The 22,345-nt window shown below is 44.1% G+C and overlaps 1 protein-coding gene across 1 annotated transcript in view; it reads left to right on the plus strand.

The window, feature by feature from the left end:
- The first annotated feature begins 639 nt into the window (after nt 1–639).
- Nucleotides 640–22,345, plus strand: part of LOC122944155 (tenascin-like) — a 76,455-nt gene continuing 54,749 nt past the window's right edge. The window contains 6 exon segments of the mRNA XM_044302385.1: nt 640–991; nt 7,142–7,231; nt 7,458–7,466; nt 8,835–9,040; nt 9,042–9,927; nt 16,924–17,229. Coding sequence (XP_044158320.1) covers nt 640–991; nt 7,142–7,231; nt 7,458–7,466; nt 8,835–9,040; nt 9,042–9,927; nt 16,924–17,229 — 1,849 coding nt within the window.

Raw genomic sequence — 22,345 nt, forward strand, 5'->3', positions numbered from 1 at the left:
CTCTCCTGACATGTCGGTTTTATTAACTACTTGCTTCTCCCATGTAATGACAATTTTGAAGCATACATTCATATGCCTCTATGCCAGGCATCCTCAACCTGCAGCCCTCCAGCTGTTGTAAAACTACAACTCCCACAATGCCCTGCTGTAGGCTGATACCTGTAGGCTATTCGGGCATGCTGGGAGTTGTAGTTTTGCCACAGCTGGAGGGCCGCAGTTTAAGGATGCCTGCTCTATGCTGTGCCCTTCCTTTGTTATTCCTGTTAGAAGATATGATATGAATTGCTTGCAGTTTGCAATGAAGGTCCAGCTGGGTGTTACCAGTTGGGGGTGTGTCCCGACACAGCCTGACACCATCCAATCACTGCAGCCAGTGTCAGACTGTGCAGGGACTCCCGTCAACTGGTAACACCCATCTAGACCTTTATTGTAAACTGCTAGCAAGTCATTCATAACTTCTAACAGGAATAATAAAAGAATGGCACATCATAAAGTTATAGGAATAGATGCTCCAGAATCGTTATCACATGGGGAATGCAAGTCGTTATTAAAAGAGCCATTTCAAGAAAGGTTTATAGGAAAATTCATCAATTCGTTTGTCTTTCTCTTAACACACAGCTCTCCTGGTGAGGACTCGCAATGGACCACTTATCGTTCTGGAGGGTCCTGGCTGGCCTTCTTCTCTGCTGTCCCTATGACCTTCTGACCGCTGCTGCCGCCATCAAACCCACAGCAAGCAAGGGCTGCAGCACCGAGAAGGCACTCACCATCACCCACATCTACAGCGCGCCCGGGGAGGATGGCGAACAGCTCCAAACCATGGAATCCGATGATAACAAGTTGGTGTTCAGGCACCAGCTGCGGCTCCAGAGCCCTGCTGCAGACTGCCAGAGGAATGAACTGATAGATGACCTCCTTGCCAGGATTCAAGCATTAGAACTAGGGATGAAGGAAATGAAGGAGCAGTATGAAGGGTGCTGTGGAGCTGCAGGTAATTAACCTCATGCTGATGTAGGACATTCCGTGCATGGTCTATATTATTAAGAACTGGATCTGGGGATCTCCTCTCTTTTTTTTTCGATGTTCCATCCGTAAAGTATTGGCTCGCATTCACCCCAAGACATGCATTCATCTGGATTGTGCTCTCATTCTACACTAAAAAAAAGTTTCAATTTTTGTTTGGGCTAGGGCGGGCTCACATCACCGTTATGCATTCCGTTATAACGGAAAATAACGGAATTCGTAGGACTGAATTCAAAACGGAAAACTTTAGAGGCATTCTGTTTTGATCCGTTACAATAGAAGTCTATGGGTGAGCATAACGGATCCATCTGGTTTCCATTATGCAGGACGGAAAAGAAAGTCATGTCGACAGGATTTTCTTTTACGTCCTGCATAGCGGAAACCAGACGGATTCGTTATGCTGCCCGTAGACCTTTATTATGACGGATCAAAATGGAATGCCTCCAAAGGATTCCGTTTTGAATTCCGTCTTCCGTTATTTTCTTTTATAACCATGTTATAACGGAAAACAATAACGGAGTTCATAACGTTGATGTGAACCCGCCCTTGGATGTACAGAAGAATCGCCAATATTTTGGGTTTTCATACTTCTGTTGGGTAGAGATACAACAAGTCACACTTTCCGTTAGCAGTTATTATAGCTAATCCATCAATATCTGTTTGGCGGGGGTCTGACATCCCGCACTCAGCTGTTTCAGAGTGCCCTTGGCGCCAGAACTACACAGACGCTTCCTTTGCAGTGGTTACTGCAGTATTCTGTTCGTTAGGTTCAGCGCTGCAGTAACAAGCTCTGTCCACTACACAACAGGTGGCGCTGTGTAGTTCCAAATTCCGGTGCTGGAGAGACTCTGAGGCTGATTGTGAGGGTGCGGGATCAATATTAAAATCCTGGAAATCCCTTTAACATTCATCGCCATCTCTGATCAAAAAATAGTTTCATCCGTTAAGGGCAACATCTTTTTTTGAAATCCGATGTGACATTTTATCTGGCCATCGCTTTGGAAACACTTCTACATAGCCAACTGATTCTGACATATTGTACTTAAAGTGGCAAATTTGGGTTGCTATTTTTTGTGATTTTATCTTCAAAAATCTGAAATATAACAAAAATTTTCTAGATTTGAAAATTTGTGCATTTAAGGGCTGACGCACACGAGCGCTAACGTGGCCTTCCACTCTGTGCCTCCGCACCGTATCTTCCAGATTGCAGACCCATTCAAGTGAACCGTGTGGATTCCACAGACGGATCCAGACCTATTCAACTTGAATGCGTCCGTGATCCGTCCCCACCGCAAAAAAATAAAACATGCTCTATTTTTTTTGCGGTGCGGAGGCACGGAGAGAAACCCCACAGAAGCGCTCTGTAGTATTCCCGTGGGGTTCAGTGCCTCCTTTCCGCACCGGACCTTCCGGACTGGACCCATACAAGTGAATGGCCCACATCCGTGATGCGGTAACCACAAAGCCGGGGCCCACAGATTACGGACCCGCTGTTTGCGTGCCGCAATAAGGGGACCACCAGGCAACGGCCGTGTGCATGAGCCCTCATGTTGATATAATTTTTGAAACATACTTTTTGTGACGGATATAAATGAGTTTACATCAGGGCTCAGAAACAAATGACACCTCTGTACAGTGCAGTTTCTAGGTAAAATTTCTCTCAGGGCGAGTGTCAAAAAAACTCCCCCCCCCTCCTCGTTGACAACGAATCCCGTTATCGAATACCGTTATCGATAACGTTGATTAATCGTTGCAGCCCTAAATGACACCCACAGCAGCCTCCATTCTAAATAATGTCCATAGTGATCATTATTAAACTTAATGTCCCCCACAGTGACAGTGGCCCCCATTTTGATGTCTCCCACAGTGGCCCCCCCCCCCCACAGACCATCCACAGTGTCACTGTCCCCATTGTAAAAAAATTGTTTGTTTAATTTAACAACATTGCACCCGAGTCGACCCACTGTCCCGGATCCTCACAGCCGGCTTCTTTTCAGCAATCAGCAGTAACAGGCAGGCAGCGCGGCGCTCACTCACTCACTGTATGTCACGCGCCTGCGCCGCCTAGTGGGAGGAGCAGGCGCGTGATGTCAGTAAGTGCCGCCCGCACCGCACGTAACCGGAGCTGAGTGACTGGACTCGGCACTCGGGCGCAGGTCGCAGGGCAGGCGAGATCTCAGAGGGAGGAAGCCAGGGGGGGTGCACGGCACGAGAGTAATAACAGGCAGAGAAACGACAAGAGGGCGCCCCTGCCGGCGCCCCCCTTCTAACAGCGCCCCCGGACGGCCGCCCCTAGAAACGGCTCTGTATATATTTCACATGAAAACCTCATGATCAGGACAGATAAAAGCATGAAAAGAAATGATTTTACCATTCCCAGTATACGTACTCGTCAGACCCAACCATTTCTAGTCTTGAATAGAACTAATGGCTAATTACATCCAAATATTCACCTTTTATCCCTCCATTAATACAATTGGAACATCTCCACAGAGGCAGCTCTGTCCTGGACGCCATGCATCTGCTGTGAATACGGTTCTTTCAAGGACACTGGTCATTGTGTCGTCTGTCTCACCGATGTCTATTAATACATCAAGACCTCAATTATAAGATGAATAATTAAAACCTGACGCGAATCTTAAATCTTTCCTTTAATCTTCGATGATATATCTCTAGATAAAGTGTCTGGAGATAAATTTTATGACATTTTTCGAACAGATTGCTGGTTAAATTAGTATAATTGAATTCTGCTGTTTGATATTTCCCTTTCGGGCCGGGGTTGCCAACCTGAGTTTTTCCTTTTCCTGGACAGATTTTCTTGGACATCCAACAATTTTTTATGGACACAAATTAGAAACCTATAATGAAGGATAAAGATAGTACGTGATTGATACGTGTCATTGTCTCAATGATAATGACCTAATTATTACAAAATCTCAGACACATTTATTTTTGGCTGGACACTGCAAAAAAGTTTTTGCAGACTGTTTTAGGGTTTTATGGAAGGTTGGCAACCTTCTCTCAACAGATGGATTTCCCAATTGTAGGGTGACAACAGATTGTTGGTCAAAAATATGGAATTCGAAAGCTTGTCCAGCCTAGAAGCCGGCAAGCCCAGTGGTTTCGACCGGTGCTGACCAATTTAAAAATGAAAACTCTGCAGTCCTACTGTTTAAGTGCTACTGTCCCATTTTAATCTGCTTTCTGTTCTTGATGGACTAGACATGCCTTTGTCATGACCACTGCAGCCAATCACTGGCCTCAGCAATTACATGCGCTACGGCTTGCAACCGCCAGTTAGGATTGCTCCTAGGCCGGACAAGCACTTCTACATCACTATAGCCTTTTGTGTAGCAAATTCAATATGGCCCCCTTCCACTAATTCTGACAGTGCTGTGGATCTGAGCAGCAGGTCCTTGCAATGTTGGTGGTAGACAGACATAGGGCATGTGTATGTGAAAGGGATGGGGTCACACCAAACTACATTTCCCCATTGCACAACTTTACAATTGGAAAACAGAAATTAAAATGGGGCTCAGGTAGAGGCTTAGCTAAAGGCTTATGGGCCCTGGTGCAAGAGTTCAGCTTGGGCTCCCCTTCCCTCAATGCTTAGTGGTAAGGGACAGGGGAGCACATAGCCTTCATGCTGCCTCAGGCAAAAATTGAAACAGCACCTCCCCCCCCATGCCAAATTCTTGACCTAACCCCTTCCCTCCAGCCAGAGGTGTAACTTGACCAGCATGCACTTTCTATAATACCAGTGTCTTTGTATGCACCACAAGGGTCTTTGGGCCCCCTCAGGCTCCTGGGCCCGGTAGCGACTGCTACCTCTGCACCCCCTATAGCTACGCCCATGAGGTGACAGTTGCATTGAGGCCCATAGGTGCAGCTTGTTGGTGAAATTGCTACATCCAAAGGAAACTCTTGCTTTAGGTCCATACAATCACCCACAGAAAAAAATGAAGACATGAATCATTGATTGTATCTAGCCCTCCAATGGAAATTATTCTCAAGGCCAAACCTCTGTATCAGCAATCAAGTTTGATCGATTTTTGAATCAAAGAAATAGACCCTAGTGCAAATAATTCTTCTCCAAAGGCAGCCAAATGGGTTTTTCCTCTGGATCGTTGGGGCCCATTATAATATCAGAGCCTGGGCTGGTATTCTGGTGGGCCACAGATTTTTGTGTAAGTGATATTTTGCACCAAAATTAGCAAATTTTCCCTCTTTTGTAAAATTGCACACCATGACACCTTGACTAATTGAAAACTGGAACACCTGAAATCTACTCCAATTCCTTGCCGGCAAAAAATGTATTTACTGGCTCATGGACCTTTTCGGGGATGTGCCAAAGAGAATCTGTCACCAATGACCTCCCTATCTAATTGTTTGCATAGACACATAGCTGGAGTTCACCTGATTAAAGCACTGTTTTTGTTTTGTTGATTCGAGGCTCCAGTCCTGAGTTATTATACTTTTTTTTTGTATGCAAATTTGGTGCGATAAAGCTGTCACCTTTGCTCTCGTTGCACCCAAGCTACGCTCTTTTCTGTGGCCGGACCCTCCCTCGCTGCTTTGCCGTTGCCTGGCCCTGTCAATCAAAACAGCCCGGAAGGGTGTGGATACAAAAAGAGTGGAGCTTAAGTGCAACAAGAGCAACGGTGATGCCTTCATTGCACTAAAGGCCTAATTTGCATATTAAGAAACTGGGGAAGGGAACATTAGATCAAGAACAGTAAAACAACATTTTCCTCAGGTGAACCACAGCTATGTGTCTATGCAAACAGTTGGATTAGGAGGTTTTTCTTGAAGGGGTTATCCAACCCCTATAATGAACCCCCCGATGCCCGAGCACCTCACGCTGCATCCTGATCTCCATACGGCTGCCCGGCATCTCCCCATCGCGCTGATCAAAACATCCAGCGACGTGGGTGGGGGTTGGGTGTTTGGGGGTGGCAGCCAATAGCAGGCCGTGCTAGAACTTCCCTAGCATCGCGGGTGACGCTAGAGAGGATTCTCCCCATCACGGTCTGCTATTGGCTGCCAGGGAGATGCAGTGGCGGTCGTGCAGGAGCAATGCGGAGTAAGTATAATTTATATGAGGTGCCCGGTTATTGGGGGGGTCATCATTTTGGTGCATCATATTTTGGTGAGGTTTCACCTTGCGTTGGATTGGATTGCATGGATTTTAGAAAGTGAAATGACCAGCTGCTGTCCCCTGCTCACCTGCATTAGGTGTAGAGGCATTGATTCGATGAAATAGTCCCAATTTTTTTTCCAGCACTACAACTTTTCATAGAATTGGACCGTAATTATCCCAAAGTAGTGTGTAGGGTCCAGTTTGAGGCCCAAAATGCGTTATCATCTACTGTCTGCTTATGACAAGTCGTGGTGCTGGAAAACTTTTTGGACTATCTACATGGAGTTTCTATATTTCCTCTAGGAACTCCAGCTTTATCTCAGAATACAAATACTCCTACCCTTGATGCGACATGGTGCCCCCATATCAATATTTCTGTGCATGCTTGGCTTATATAATGGAAATGCTACTTCTACTTTTATTGTAGTTTTTGAGTTATGTAGCTGCAACCTTTTGTCACAAATCAGAAAAATAACCAGAAAAATGAAAGAGACAAGACCATTTGTTTCTTCTACGATTCGCCTTCTACTGTTGCGCTGTATAACAGTCTTCAGAGGCTGAAAAACCAATCAAACATGTCAGACTAAGTACTGGAAATGGCAAGATAACAATTTAGTTCAAGTTTTTATTAATACCCTCTATTAATGAAGAGTTTGTAAAAAAAAAAAAGCTCTAAAGGAGCCAAGACCTGATCATTATCTCAATGGTGACCTGGGGTTAGTTGACTTTTCTGCCTAATTAGTATTAGATGCTGCTTGCAGTAATTAAAGCAGGAGTTACAGTCCACATAGACATCATGCAATTCTCAAACGCTCCAGTAGATGGCGCCTTGCACCAGAAGAAAATAAACTGTAGGCAATATAAAAAAAAAAAAATACATTGTAAATTATAAAACATCTCTCAAGCTCCCATGAAATGCCTTACAGACAGTGTACATTCAGCCTTATTTCCCATAAAATTCCTCTATTTTTCCACCAGTTCTACAAATCAACCACTATAATAATATCATGCCAAGCATCATTCTAGAAAAGAAGGTGAATGCACAAGAAGATCCTTTAAATCTACTTAGTAAATTGGCCGCGTAAAATATTTGATAAAAGATATGCGTTCCGTTGAATGATTCCCCGAGTTCGAAGGCTCTAAACGGATGCAATTTAATAACGTTTTAATTGAGGCTCCTGCTGCGGTATTAGGTAGAGGCAAAGGATTCTGGGATCTGTTTGAATTACAGGTGTTAGCGATGCTTCTTAATGATCTATATTTATTCCCTTTTATGTTTGTCATTCTCTCGCAGTTTCCATAGGTAACCTGCTGGCGGTTTTGGAATCTCAAAGAAATGATGTCCCAAATGGGCAAAGCATAATGACGGCTTATTTTTAGATACAAAGGGGGAGATTTATTAAACTGGTGTAAAGGAAAACTGGCTTAATTGCTTCTAGAAATCAATCAGATTCTACCTTTCATTTTCCAAAGGACCTCTTTGAAATCTGATTGGTTGCCATGGGCAACTAAGCCCGTTTTCCTTTATTCCAGTTTTGATAAATCTCCACTAAAGTTTGTGAAAAAATAAAGGAAGAAATGTTTAAGACCGTACAGTAAGATTACCATCAAATATGCAAACGAGGCTAACGTGAATAACGTGCTACAAATGAGTGCCAACTAACCCCTCTGCTTCATCATGTAGATCCAGAGACAGCAAAGTTAAAGCCAAAGTTCAACCATGTTATCATTGTGCAGGGCAGATTCCCATTGTTGCAGTTACTTGGCCAAGGGTGGTTATTATTGTTGCACTTACATGTGCTGGGGAAGTTACCATTATTGCAGTTATCTGTGCAGGGGTGAATACAATTGTTACAGTTTTGCAGAGGTGGTTACCACTATTGCACTTATTCATGCAGGGGTGGTTACTATTATTGCACTTATTTGGGCAAGGATGGTTACTATTGTTGCACTTATTTGTGCTGGGGCAGTTACAGTACCATTGCTGCATTTGTGCAGGGGTAGTTACCATTGTTGCACTTATTTGTGCAGGGGTGGTTACTATTATTGCATTTATTTGTGTAGGGGTGGTTATCATAGCTGCCCCCTTATTATGTGTGCCAGTACAAAAATGTCCCCTTTTAGTGCCTCCAGTAGGACAAATGTCCCCATGGTATAATATGTGCCAGCACAAATATTCGCCTTTTTACAGCCCCCTGTAGAACCAATGTCCCCATAGTGCTCCCCCCTGTAATAAATAATGACCCCCTCTATAGTGGCCCAACATGCTGCAAGGTTTAAATAACAAACTTAAATACTTCCAAGCTGCTGGATGTGGTGCAGGACACAGGCCTCTTCCCTCCCTTGCCCTGCCGCAGCATTCAGCTATATTAGCGGCCTGAGTACGGCAATACAGTTGAATGTGAAGAGATGAGCGCTTCCACAATGCACGTTGGCATGCATCCACTTATTCCTATGTGGTGCCACATGAGGCAATCGCCTCACCTCGCCTCATTGGTGGTGCGCCCCCGAATACAATTAACTAGTACAAAGGCACGTCAGGAGTTATGACTGGTTCTTTTTAGACCTTTTTGGCCAAAAGGCAATTGAATAGTGACAGTCCTGCATTATAATATTTGTACCTGACTTCATAAAGAATTTACACTGATATTCCTTTTCATCTCTTTTTTAGCACTTTACGGTAACTGTAATGGGAATGGCAAGTATGTGCCAGCATTAGGCCGCTGTCAGTGTGATAAGGGCTGGGAAGGACCCGACTGTTCCATAAAGAAATGCCCTGTTGATTGTGGTGAATTCGGGAAATGCGTTGATGGTGCCTGTGTATGCGCAGAGGGATACACTGGTGTGGACTGCAGGGAGAAGAAATGCGCTGTCGACTTGTCGTCCCAATGGCCGTTGTGTTAACGGTGAATGCGTCTGTGATGAAGGCTTCATGGGAGCTGACTGCAAAGAGAAAAAATGCGCTGTCGACTGTCGTCCCAATGGCCGTTGTGTTAACGGGAAATGCGTCTGTGATGAAGGCTTCATGGGAGTTGACTGCAAAGAGAAAAAATGCGCTGTCGACTGTCGTCCCAATGGCCGCTGTGTTAACGGTGAATGCGTCTGTGATGAAGGCTTCATTGGAGTTGACTGCAAAGAGAAAAAATGCGCTGTCGACTGTCGTCCCAATGGCCGTTGTGTTAATGGGAAATGTGTCTGTGATGAAGGCTTCATGGGAGCTGACTGCAAAGAGAAAAAATGCGCTGTCGACTGTCGTCCCAATGGCCGTTGTGTTAATGGGGAATGCGTCTGTAATAAAAACTTCACAGGAGTTGACTGCAGGGAGAAGAAATGCGCTGTCGACTGTCGTCCCAATGGCCGTTGTGTTAACGGGAAATGCGTCTGTGATGAAGGCTTCATGGGAGCTGACTGCAAAGAGAAAAAATGCGCTGTCGACTGTCGTCCCAATGGCCGTTGTGTTAATGGGAAATGCGTCTGTGATGAAGGCTTCATGGGAGCTGACTGCAAAGAGAAAAAATGCGCTGTCGACTGTCGTCCCAATGGCCGTTGTGTTAACGGGAAATGCGTCTGTGATGAAGGCTTCATGGGAGCTGACTGCAAAGAGAAAAAATGCGCTGTCGACTGTCGTCCCAATGGCCGTTGTGTTAACGGGGAATGCGTCTGTGATGAAGGCTTCATGGGAGCTGACTGCAAAGAGAAAAAATGCGCTGTCGACTGTCGTCCCAATGGCCGTTGTGTTAACGGGGAATGCGTCTGTGATGAAGGCTTCATGGGAGCTGACTGTTCCATTGGTAAGAGGCTTTTTTAACCAAATATGTTGTGACACCCATTATTTGACTAACTGCATGTTTCCTGATACCTGCTGGATGCTTCATGCATGAGGATGGTACTGTAACCGGTGTAGGGACTATCATCAACTCAGTGGTTGTGTCCCCTAAAGGTTGTCAGTCCAGGTGTAGACCTGTTGAGGTGCACGCTTGAAATGTCCAATAGTCACAAAATATTTTCATCTCTTCTAGATTTTTACTGAAATGATATACCTTTTCTCCCCACTCCACTTGATTAATGGAGCATTAACTATTTATCTGGGGGAGACCACGTCCACTTTTCTTGTTAGGGTACTTTCACACTAGCGTTTTTCTTTTCCGGCATTGAGTTCCATCCTAGGGGCTCTATACCGGAAAAGAACTGATCAGTTTTATCCCCATGCATTCTGAATGGAGAGCAATCTGTTTAGGATGCATCAGGATGTCTTCAGTTCAGTCTTTTTGACCGATCAGGACAGAGATAAAAACCACAGCATGCTACGGTTTTATCTCCGGCCCAAAAACTGAACACTTGCCTGAATGCTGGATTTTTTTTCCATAGAAATGTATTAGTGCTCGATCCGGCATTCAGAATATCGGCATGCGCAGACCGAAAAAGAGGTGAAAAAAATAAATGTCGGATCCGATTTTCCGGATGACACCGGAAAGACGGATCCAACATTTCAACGCATTTGTAAGATGGATCAGGATCCTGATCAGTCTTACAAATGCCATCAGTTGGCATACGTTTTGAAGGATCCGGCAGGCAGTTCCGGCGACACAACTGCCTGCCGGATCACTGTGCCGCAAGTGTGAAAGTATCCTTACTCTGTAAAATTTTTCAATTGGTCTTTATAAAAAAATCTGTCTATTTACAAACTGTCACAGTCTGTTTTCTTGGAATCTGGTCATCTGACAGCTCATGTGTATTTCTTATTTCTGATCTCCTGATCTCATAAACTCATTATAGTTGAATTTCTAGCAACTATAATGATATGTCTTAAATAAGCTTAAATATATGTCTTAAATGATATGTCTTAAATAAGCTTGTAAACAGACTGATTTTTAACCCTTGTAACTCAGAAACGGCTGAACATTTTTAATGAAGAGTAATTGAAAAAATATATATTTTTAGCCCCAAAATGAGTAAAATGCAGTCATAAAAAATAGCCTTTAAATGTTCCATGATATGTTCGAACCTTTGCATTCAAGTAGACACCATTGTATCACAATTTTGTGCAACACAGTAACTTCACAGTGACAAATTATCCTCCATAAGTGCAATCTGCAGCGCTGAAGTTACCATGATCTGCACTTCTCAGCACCCCAGGTAAGGAAGGTTTTGGGAGGTTGGACATGAGACTATTTTGCAGTTTGTGCCTAGAGTTATTGAGGTATTCACATCTCATAAAGTGATGGTGTATCGCTAGGATATGGCATCACTTATTCCCATCCAGCCACTGTATCTCCTCCACGTAGCTAGAAGAAAAACAACATTTTCTATTGGCTTCTGCAGCTTGCATGTATTCCAATACATACAGTAGCAAGCTGCAGAATACATTCAGTACCAAACCTGCCAGAGAAGCTTTATGACAACTCATTCCCATCTGGGAAATTCATGCATATCGTTAGGATGTGATATGAATGTCAGAAAGGTGCAAGTTCCACCTCTGGGAACAGCTCCTGCAGCGTCCCACATCAGTGTGTAAATGGGACACTTTAAACATCTGCCCATGTATTTGCATTGTATGGTATTTCCTATTATCAGGCTGGCAATGTCATTACACCCATTCGCCTCTAGGTGGTGCTGGTACCACATAATATATATAGCTGGGGTGTGTCTAGCTTAGAGCAGAATACAGAGAGTAGACAGGAAGTGAAGTTTCTTAGTACAGTGTATATAGAGGAGAGAAACAGGCATCGTCCACCATGTAGTCTGCTATTTCTACCCCTTGGTCATGGCCAGGCTAAGGGAGAACATCTAACATTTATCTACAGCAGCCAAGCACAAGAGGTCTACAGCTGAATCTAGCTTATGGACCTCATCAGCACAAGTGACCAGGAGTAGCTTTCCGAGTACTTGGACACAACTGGATGATTAAGGCCATAGTTGTCCTTATCCACTACACAAGCCTTCTGGGACATAGTGTAAAAACCTAAACCTTTTTAGTGGAGTATCCTGCAAATAATGAAGCAGAAGTGTTTGCCTGCCACGAGGGAGATCGCCCCTAATTGGATAGCTCAAGATAAGTAGAAAACAGCATATTTAGTACCAGTGTGCTATAGTTTGGACTTAGAATAATTACAGAAGTCTTGCCTGTAAAGAGTCAATCCTAAAGAGAACTCCTCATCTCTTATATCATACAAATGAACTGTGTCTGTACTGACTACCTGAAGACAATTGATTTAGTAAATGTTCAAATGTTTGATAACAACTGACTCCTCATCATTTCCACTACTAAACTCAACATTTGCACCTTATGGTGCTGGCATCTCGAACCAGGGGCCCAGCCACCAAAGCACCTTAAACACCAATTACCATCAAGGGAACCTCAACCAACATCTGGCTGTTGTTCCCTGCAAGCAGAGAGTGCCCCGGAGGATTTAGTGCTGTCTTCCATCCACTGTACGCCAGACAAGGGAGGCATCTGCTAACCGTGAGTACAAGTACACTATTACACCCATCGGTCCACCGTGAGCCTCACGTGTTTCCCCTGTGGTTTGGTAGTCGTTACACTCCTATCTCCAGAACGAGCCCCTGGAGTGAAAGGACAGTAAGCCACACATGCGTGGCCACCTGCCATTCAGAGCTATGGGACTTCCAAAAAGTAGCTAAACGCTGGTTCAGCTATTTTCTGAAGTCTCATAGTGGTGAATGGAAGGGTGGCCACACTTGCCAGCTATTTTTGCAAGTCCCCTAGCAGTGAATGGAGAGTATGCCGTGCATGCAGTGTGCTTTCCATTCTCGTTGGGGCCTAATTCTGTAGATAGAACCAATTCTATTAGGTTCGACCAGGATCTATCTGCCCCCAGTATCTATAATGGCCCCCATGGTGCCCTTCCAGTATACATAATGCCGCCATTAGTACCCCTTATTCTGCTAGTGCCAAAAAAAATATAATAATAATACTCATCTCACCCCTTGCACGTGCAGTGTGAAGCGAGTGTCTCCATGCATGCAAGTGGTGAGGTGAGTATTTTTTCATATTTTTTTTATTCTGAAAAGTCTCTTTTTGATAGTGTGCCCATTTTTAACAACTGTTAGATGGGTGCAATCTATCCAAGCGTCCATTAAAAACTGGCTCATTGATTTTAATGGGGTCCATCAGACAAGTCCTATTTATTGATAGCTGCTATTCAGTGGCCATTAAAAAACGGCCATGTGAATGGCCCCATAGACCGCAATGGTTCCGAAAACTGCCGCGTGATGGCTGTTTTTTTTACTGTGGTGTGAATTAGCCCTTTATTAGGAATTCTGAATGGCTGTCACGCTTTGTCTGTGACTTCATGTACTGGGATGTGGATTGACACGTAGGTAAATACAGGATTTGCTTTGCAATTTAGTTTATTTCCGAGCTTCTGGTAGCCCAGCAGTAAAAAGCACCTTTTAATATTGACATTTAAAGGCAATACTGTCTTAAATGTCAGCAACAAGATGATTTATGGAAACCAGGGCAAAACAATAATGGCCTTTCCCACAACAAACAGGCACGCAATACTGTGCTGAGATAATAGAGCTGTAATATGCTGGGACCAATAGTGAGAAATCTGTTGCTTTTTAATCTACTGCTCCACTCCTGAAAAACCCATGGAGTCCTATTGATATCAATATCTATTAATATAGGGGTAGGTAGGAGCAGGGAGGACAAGATCTGTGTCTCTCCTGCATTTTTCTTCATACAAATCTCACTAAAAAAGGTACAAACTTACATTTGATCGCTGTAACCTACAGTATTATTTTCCATGTGCTAATATAGGTAAGAGAGACACATTTGTGTCTCTCTTGCCTTTCCTTTTCAGCACTATAAATGATCTGGGAAGCTGGTAGCCTTAAAGGGTCACTGTGTTTTTATATCATTTTTTATATTGTCATAGAGACATATCAAAGGTTTTGATCCAGGGGCGTAGCTGTAGGAAACGGATGCTTTGGGGTCCCAAACTCACAAGGGTCTCCCTCAGGAGGAGATTTTATTGTCAGGGCCCCCTCAACATTATTATACAATGACACTGTAGGAAACGGATCGAGCGGCTGCGGGCCTTCGCCTGAGAGCGCGATCTTGACTAGCCACAGGAGTGGGCGTTGCACGTGAGTTAGGGGTCACGAAGAAGTTGCTGGGGGGAGGGGGCCAGGTTAAAACTTTGCTGTGGGGCCCAGTCAGTTCTAGTTACACCATTCTTTGATTGGTGGGGGTCTGAACACTGAGATCCCCGCGATCAACAGAACGAGAAGAGAGAAGTGCTCTCCTCACTGCGGAAGATGGAAGCGATATGGGCCCATAGACTTTCTACTGAGTCCATCTCTTTCCTCTCGCTACTCAATCGCTTTTCTCTCCTCTTTCTAGCAATCAGTGGGGGTCTCAGTGTCAGACTCCCATCGAGGAAAACTTTTGATATACCTCTATGACATATGTTTTCTGAAAACTCAATGACCCTATCACCAATAGGTAGGGATAAGTGCAGCCCTATCTCCACCCACACCCCTATCCCTACCTACTTGTACGGTCTGTCCTAACTGACGGGGTACAACTGGGCGGCAGTCCCTAGCTTACGTACGTGCAGCGTGCTAAAGAAAGGAAAACAATAAACAAGACGGATCACACCGAAGCTTCCCAGGCCAGTACAGAATAACAATAGAAGCAAGGGGTCCGAGGACAAGGTTCAGGAGGTAACACAAGCACAAGGGGTCTAACAATAACAAGAGTACTAGCCGAGGTCAAGAGCCAGAAGATCACGTCAGTACCAGGGGTAACACCAGGTGAGAGGCAAGTACAAGCCGAGGTCAGGAGCCAAAAGGTCGCGTCAGTACAAGGAGTAACACCAGGTCAGAGTCAAGTACAAGCTGAGGTCAAACAGACAGAAGTCGCACACGCAGGAAACGCTAGTGACGGTAGTAATACCAATCATAGACAACCTGTGGCCAGCAGGTTACCTGCTTAAATAGGTCCTCTTGATGGGTCACATGATGTGGCCAGAGTCATATGACCCATGTCCAGCATCTCAGTACACCTGAGCGCCGACTTATTAACATCGGCGCTCAGTTCCTCACCTGCTCGTTGTCTAGGAGATGGAGGACGCCGGCCGCACTGAGGAGATGTGTGCGCACGGGTCCTCCCCGCCCTCTTGTCACCATGGAGACGTGGATGCCGGCCGCGTCTTCGCTTCTCCTCATGAATGGGATGCCGGCGGCGCTGCAGAGGGAGAGCGTGTCGCCGAATCCCCGTTACAGACCCTTTAAAGAGGTTGTGCTACTAATAACACTTAACTTCAAGAGGATAAGTCATTGATCTCTGGGGGGTCCAACCGCTGGGTCCCCAGCGATCCCAAGAATGAGGGTCCACAAGTGCTGCGGAGCTGCTCCATGAGAATGAATCAGTAGTGTGCACGTAGTGAACAGTACTCCATTCACTTCTATGGGACTGCCAAGTACTGCACCTGCAGCAGTCCCATAGAAGTGAGTGGAACAGTGGTCACATATATGCACCACTGCTCTGTGCCATGGGATGGCACTTGTGTTTCTCTGTTCTCGTGAGGTTCCCTGCAGTCGGACTCAGTGATCAAACACTTATACCCTATCCTATGGATAGGGGATCAAAGTTATTAGTGGCCACAAAATTGAATCTAAATTGAACTATCCAAATAAGTCATATTCATCATAGTCATAAAAGCTTATTTTATTGAGAGGCTATATTACATTCCTATTTGTAAAGGCTTATTTGCAAAATCTTTATGAAATTGATCGATCTTATTAAATTCAGCTAGATGGAAGAGAGAGAGAGAGAGAGAGGGGATGGAGATGAGTTGTCAGAAAACTTATTTGGCAGATTTAGTACTGAATGTATTCTGCAGCTTGCAATATATTGGAATATGTGCAAGCTGCAGAAGCCAATTGAAAATGTCCCCCCCCCCCCCCAGCTACATGGAGAAGGTAAAGTGGCTGGATATGAGTTGTCAGAAAGCTTGTTTGGCAGATTTGGCACTGAACGGCATTCTGAAGTTTGCTATATATTGAAAAATGTGCAAGCTGCAGAAGCACAATGCTTTAGAAATCACAGTGAAAACCTTAGAAATCACAGTGAAAACCAATTGAAACTTTTTTTCCTTTTCTTACAAAATTGTGATTAAAAGTGTACATTGAGTTAAAGAGCAACTATCAGCGCTCCTGAAATGGCTATTTTAGAAAATACTTGAAGTCCCCACGAAATAACAATTCTGGAACATCTTACAAATCTTCATTGTGTCGCTCCTCTGTTATATAAATCTATAGATAAATCTAAATATACAGAAATATATAAATCAATTAACAACTGGGTGTCATAATTCCCCTTGTCAAAAGGGGTGTGTCCTTAAACAGTCTGACACTGGCTGCGCTGATTGGACAGTTTCAGAGTGTGTATGGACACCCCCCCCCCCCCAACTGGTAACACCCAGTTGTTAATTTATTCATTTATTTCTAGGAGGACTAACAGAGGAGCAGCAGAAGACAGAGATCCGAAAAGAATTGTTATATTATGGGAAATTCAAGTATGTACTAAAATAGATATGTCAGAAGAGGCGACAGGTGCTGTTTAGGGGAAAAATGTAAAATGTCACATTTATCACCGAATATTCTTTTTTGATCTTTTCGTACTAACTCTGCTTTAATATGTCCTTTTTCCCCCCCCCCAGAAATTGCTAGTCTTTGCCGTTATAATGGCAGATATGACACTAAAACTGGTACCTGTGTGTGTGATGAAGGCTGGGAAGGACCAGACTGTTCTCAGAAAAGCTGCCCTAACAACTGCGCCAATAATGGAGTCTGTGTCAATGGTGTCTGTCAGTGCGCAAGTGGTTTCACCGGTCCTGACTGCAGTGAGAAGGAGTGCCTCCCGGACTGTGGCGAAAACGGCAAGTGCGTTGACGGTGTCTGCCAGTGTAACTTCGGATATACGGGGCTGACTTGCAGAGAGGAGGACTGTGTCGTCAATTGTGGTGAAAATGGCCGCTGTGATGGTGGCCAGTGCTTCTGTGAAGAGGGATTCTTTGGTGAATCGTGCTCAGAAGGTAAGATCATGTTTTAGGTGCTTTAAAAAAATAAAAAATTCATTGAGCCCTAACAATGGGTTGTCTCATGAAGGCAACACCCTTCCCTTCTGGCACATGAGCGGCATACAGAGGTAGAGTGGCAACTAACCAATAATGTCTCTGGTCTGTCTGTATATTACATTGCAGTATAGCAGTCGCAGATCCCTGATTAGTTTGGTCTACCCTTGGATGTGACATAGAACATCACTGTGCAACTGTATCTACTGCAAAGAGCACAGCTAGGTTGTATCTCATTAAAAGACATCAAATAATATGTTTCTGGGGAGGTTACTTTATATAAATGGGCAGGATAGGAAATAATAGTTACACAGTTACATAGTTAATACGGTTGAAAAAAGACATAAGTCCTTCAGGTTCAACCAAGGGATCGGTGGGGACGTAAATCCCAGAAGGAAGTGAGATTCAGATTTCTACACATTTTTATAAGCATTTAAGCATTAATGTCATTTGCTTTTAAGAATTCATCTAAACCCTTTTTAAAACTGTCCACTGTTCCTGCTGTGACCACGTCCTGAGGAAGATTCACAGTTCTTACAGTAAAGAACCTTTGATGCTTCTGGTCACTGAACTTTTTCTTGTCTTTTGAGGGTATTTTACATGGAACAGTTTATTACCCTATTTTTTGTACGGCCCATTTATATATTTGTATAGGTTAATGATGTCCCCCTTAGACATCTCTTCTCAAGACTAAATACATTTAATTATTTTAATCTTTCCTCATAACTAAGGCCCTCCATGCCTCTTATCAGTTTAGTCGCTCTCCTCTTTACTTTTCCCAGCTCCAGGGCATCCTTTCTGTGGACTTATGCCCAGTAGTGATGAGTGGCAGGGGCAATATTCGAATTCGTGATATTTTGTGAATATTTGGGCGAATATTCGCCATATATTCGCAAATTCGAGTCCAGTCATTATTTTCTTGATTGAGGAAATCGGCAATTCAAAAATTTGCAGTACGAAAATTTGCAATCAACACTACTCCTAAAGTCAAAGATATTGTAGCCTTCTCATTGGCCCACAAGCTAGAAGCAGGGAGGGATCATGTGTACTGATTAAAAAAAAAAAAACTAATATATATCACTATATTCTAAATATTCGCGAATTCTCGAAGTGACGATTTTTGCGATAAAAATTAGCAATTCGAATATTCGTGATCAACACTAGTGCCCAGAACTGAACTACATATTCCAGATGAGGCTGCACCAAAGCTTTGTAAAGTGGTAGTATTACATCCCTGTCCAGCGAGTCCATTCCTCTTCTAATGCATGACAATATCCTGTTGGCCTTAGAAGCAGCTGATTGACATTGTACAGTATGCTGTTATTTATTCTATGATCTACAAGGACTCCCAATTCCTTCTCTGTAAATGGCTCTCCCAGTGTTACATCCCCTAGCCTAGGACATATGATGCACAGAGATTATTACTACCAAGATGCAGAACTTTACATTTGTCCACATTGAACCTCATTTGCCAAGTTGATGCCCAATCACTCAGAGTGTCCAAGTCAGGTTGTAGTTTGTGGACATCTTCCATAGACTGCACAGTACTACACAGCTTAGTGTCATCTGCAAAAATAGAAATGGTGCTATTCATCCTGTCCTCGATATCATTAATAAATAAATTAGGTAATAGAGGACCCAGCACTGAACCTTAGGGTACACCACTTTTTTATTACCATTATATAAGCAACTAAAAATATAGATATAGCTTTCAGAAAAAGGAGCTTTGCAGAGGAGGCTTCCACATTATAAGGTTGCGCTTACAAAGTGGACCATCAGCATTATTGAACTTCTGTAATCATAAAACTTCAAGTGCACCAAGACATTTTTCCTATACTCGCGTCTGTACCTGAGGCCCGACTCTGCCTGGCAATTATGGCTGCATGCACCTGCTTTCTCTGGCGGTTTGGGGCTGCAGCAATATTATTACTCCCTCCGGGTGTTTGTGGCTGCCAGTTGTGTCCACCTGCCTTTTTTCTGCCGTGCTTCTCACTGTGTGTAGGGCCGGTGTGCGCACTCCCTTTGGCACTCAAAGAGTCATTTTGCGCACTTTAATTTTCCCCAGTTTATGGCTGTCCACCTCAGAGTATTTAAGGCACCTTGTCCTGTTGGAAAGTGCCTGTCACGAATAATGGGGAGAGGAGGAACACCAGAAAGCAATAGAAGGGAGAGGAAAAAGAACTAGGCCTCAAGGCTAGGGAGAAGGGAAAGGTCACCTCCTAGGAAACCCCTAGATCTTGCCCTGACTCCTGTCAGTATGTATAGACCCTGAAGGTGGGAAAAAAACATACACCGGAACCTAAACCCTAGGAGCCCTGAGATACCCTAGAGGTAGTGAAAGGGAATGAGACTACTGGTTCCTTCCCAGGTGAACGAACCAGCGTCTCCCTGAGGCCTAGTAACAACAAGCACAAGGGAACAACCAAATACAATGAGCAGTACAACCTATCTTATAGAAAATGGATGAGCAGGAACACAGATAAGGTCCACACACCAACTCTTCCAAATCCAAGCAGAGAATATCAACCGCATGGTATGAAGTGTGCAACGGAACTAAATAGGGAAGCAGTAATGACTGCCAGCTGCACCTGACAAGAGGTGTGGTCATTACCAAACCACAACACTGAGAATCAAGAGACTGTCAGTTAACCTCACGTGCAGTCAGTCTCTCTGATCTTCTAACCTCTGTCACCGAAGGTACCGTGACAGTGCCTGAGCAATAGGTTCTAGTTAGCTAGTTTCCTGCAAAGGTACGTTATAGTCTTGTTTGCCTGCCAGTATATCAAATAATGCTATACGGTGCTGACACCACCATACTCTGCAAAAGAGATAGCAGTGCCGCACAATATAAGTACCACCATACAGTGCTGTACAAATGCAGCAAGCTTCTGAGGATCCGGAGCAGAGAACGAGAGTGGTAGGGACCCTGATGATGATCTGTCACGGTGTACTCGCTAAGGCTATCAATCCCTGGGATCAGTGCTAGAGATGAGCAAAGTATTCATAAATTCAATTAGGCTGCTTTACCAAATTTTACAAAAAAAATGTGCTTCATGATGAATTACTTAGTTACAAAGCGCATTTGTTTGTAAGTAGTGGGTGCAATGACAGGGAGCTGCGATTGTACCTCTCAGATGCTGCGTTCATACATGATCACGGCATCTGAAAACAATAATCGGGTGTAAAATAAAAATTAAAATTAAATCATACTTACCGCATACATTTTCTCATGACGGGCATGTCGCCGCCATCTTGATTGAAGATCTAGCGCAAAATCTTGCGTGGCCTGTGATGGTGTCTTCAGTGTGGTGATGTCATACGTCACCACACACGGTATTTCGTGCAAGACTTTCAATCAAGGCGGCTGGATCTTCGTGAGCAAATGAATGAAGTATGTTTCATTTTTTTGTGTTTTGTACACTATTTCACGAAAAATCGATTCTCTATATAGACTTCGATTCGCTCAACACTAGTTGGTGCAGTGAAGCAGGGGCACCCTGTTCTCCCTTGGGACACTCCATGTAGCTGTGGACTCCCTGCTTGATGGTGGTTTGGGGTGCCCATAGTGTTAATGTCCATGTGGGTGGGTGGTAGGCAGGGCATGTGTAGGAGATGCAATGGCCAGCATGTGGTGTTCAGAGAGTTAGAGACCAGGCCAGATGAAACTTAACAATTGTCTTTCTTTACTGTATGCACGAGTGAAGTTGTAGTAAATCCAGCAGTAGCTTGTATACAATGCAAAGTCCTCCCAGATGTCCCAGCATGAACTAAGCAGATGAATGCATGTTGGCCCTCAGATTACTCTGGCTACAATATCTGCTATAGGGATCTCTGGCTAATAGCTGTGCTCTGGCAACTGTGGCTGTAGTGTACACTATTTTGGGGTTTATAAGGTGTCTTAACTTGTAATCCCTCAGCAGCAGCAGGTGCTGGATCACCTTGAGCTGAGTTACCTTTCTGTCTCACTCTCTCTTTGTAGCCATGCATATCCTTCTCCTTTAGTTATTGCTTGCTTTCATCTCCTGGGAGTGACCAAGCCTCCAGGTCTTGGAGCTGGAGTATATGGGAGAGGAGCACATGGAGACTGCTCCTTCTCCTTCACCCTTTACAGCTAATCTGACTGGAAACCTAGGGGGTGGGGCCAGCCCACATCTTGAGCTCCAGAGGGGGCTAGGCCAGGACTTTTAACTCTACCCTTGCCTGGCTCATGCTTGAACGACTGAGCTTGCTGTACATAGCATTAACATTACAAACATTATATAACAGACCAAACTTTGTAGATACTCCCAGGTCTGGGGTACTGCACAAATAGTAATCTAATAATACAGTAATCAAGTAATACTGCCATACAATGTATAAATAAAACTGTTATAATAATTCATTAATATTAAAGGGAACCTGTCATCAACTTAATGCTGCCCATACTAACAGCAGAATATAGCAGAGACAGGTGAGTTGATTTCAGCGGTCTGTCATTTATAAGTTAAAAGTAAGTGGTTGCCGAGAACCAACATCACAATCATTGCAGACTGGGCCTGGAAAAGAGTCACGGCCACCTGAGAAGAGTCCTGGTTATTCATGACTTCCTGCTTTCCTGCCCACCTGCTGATGACTGACCGTCTAATACCGAGTTTTCTCCCTTTCTCTCTAGCAGAGAACTGACAATCATCAGCAGATGGGCGAGAGAGCAGGAGATTATGTATAACCAGGACTCTTCTCAAGATTTGACTCCTTTTAAGGCCTGGGCTGCAATGAGTATGATGCTGGTTCTCAGCAACCACTGAGTGACACACCGCTGACATCAGCATAACTGTCACTAATTTATGCTGCCCTCAGTGAGGTTAGCATAACGTTGATGACGGGTTCCCTTTAAGTTGCATAAATGTCACCAGCCTTGGTGCCAGCTTATCTGTTGTGTTCCCTTCAGCAAGATGATGTGCCCTGGGAATATATTAAAACACTAAAGTCTTTATGTATGAGATTCACATGTGTTTTTGGTTTTCATCTTGATCAGAGTAAACACTTTCTTGTCTGATAAAAGGTGGACATCAGAAGTACAAAGATAAAGTAAGTTGTC

The sequence above is a fragment of the Bufo gargarizans genome, chromosome 7, assembly GCF_014858855.1.
Source record: "Bufo gargarizans isolate SCDJY-AF-19 chromosome 7, ASM1485885v1, whole genome shotgun sequence".
NCBI classification, from domain to species: Eukaryota; Metazoa; Chordata; class Amphibia; order Anura; family Bufonidae; genus Bufo; species Bufo gargarizans.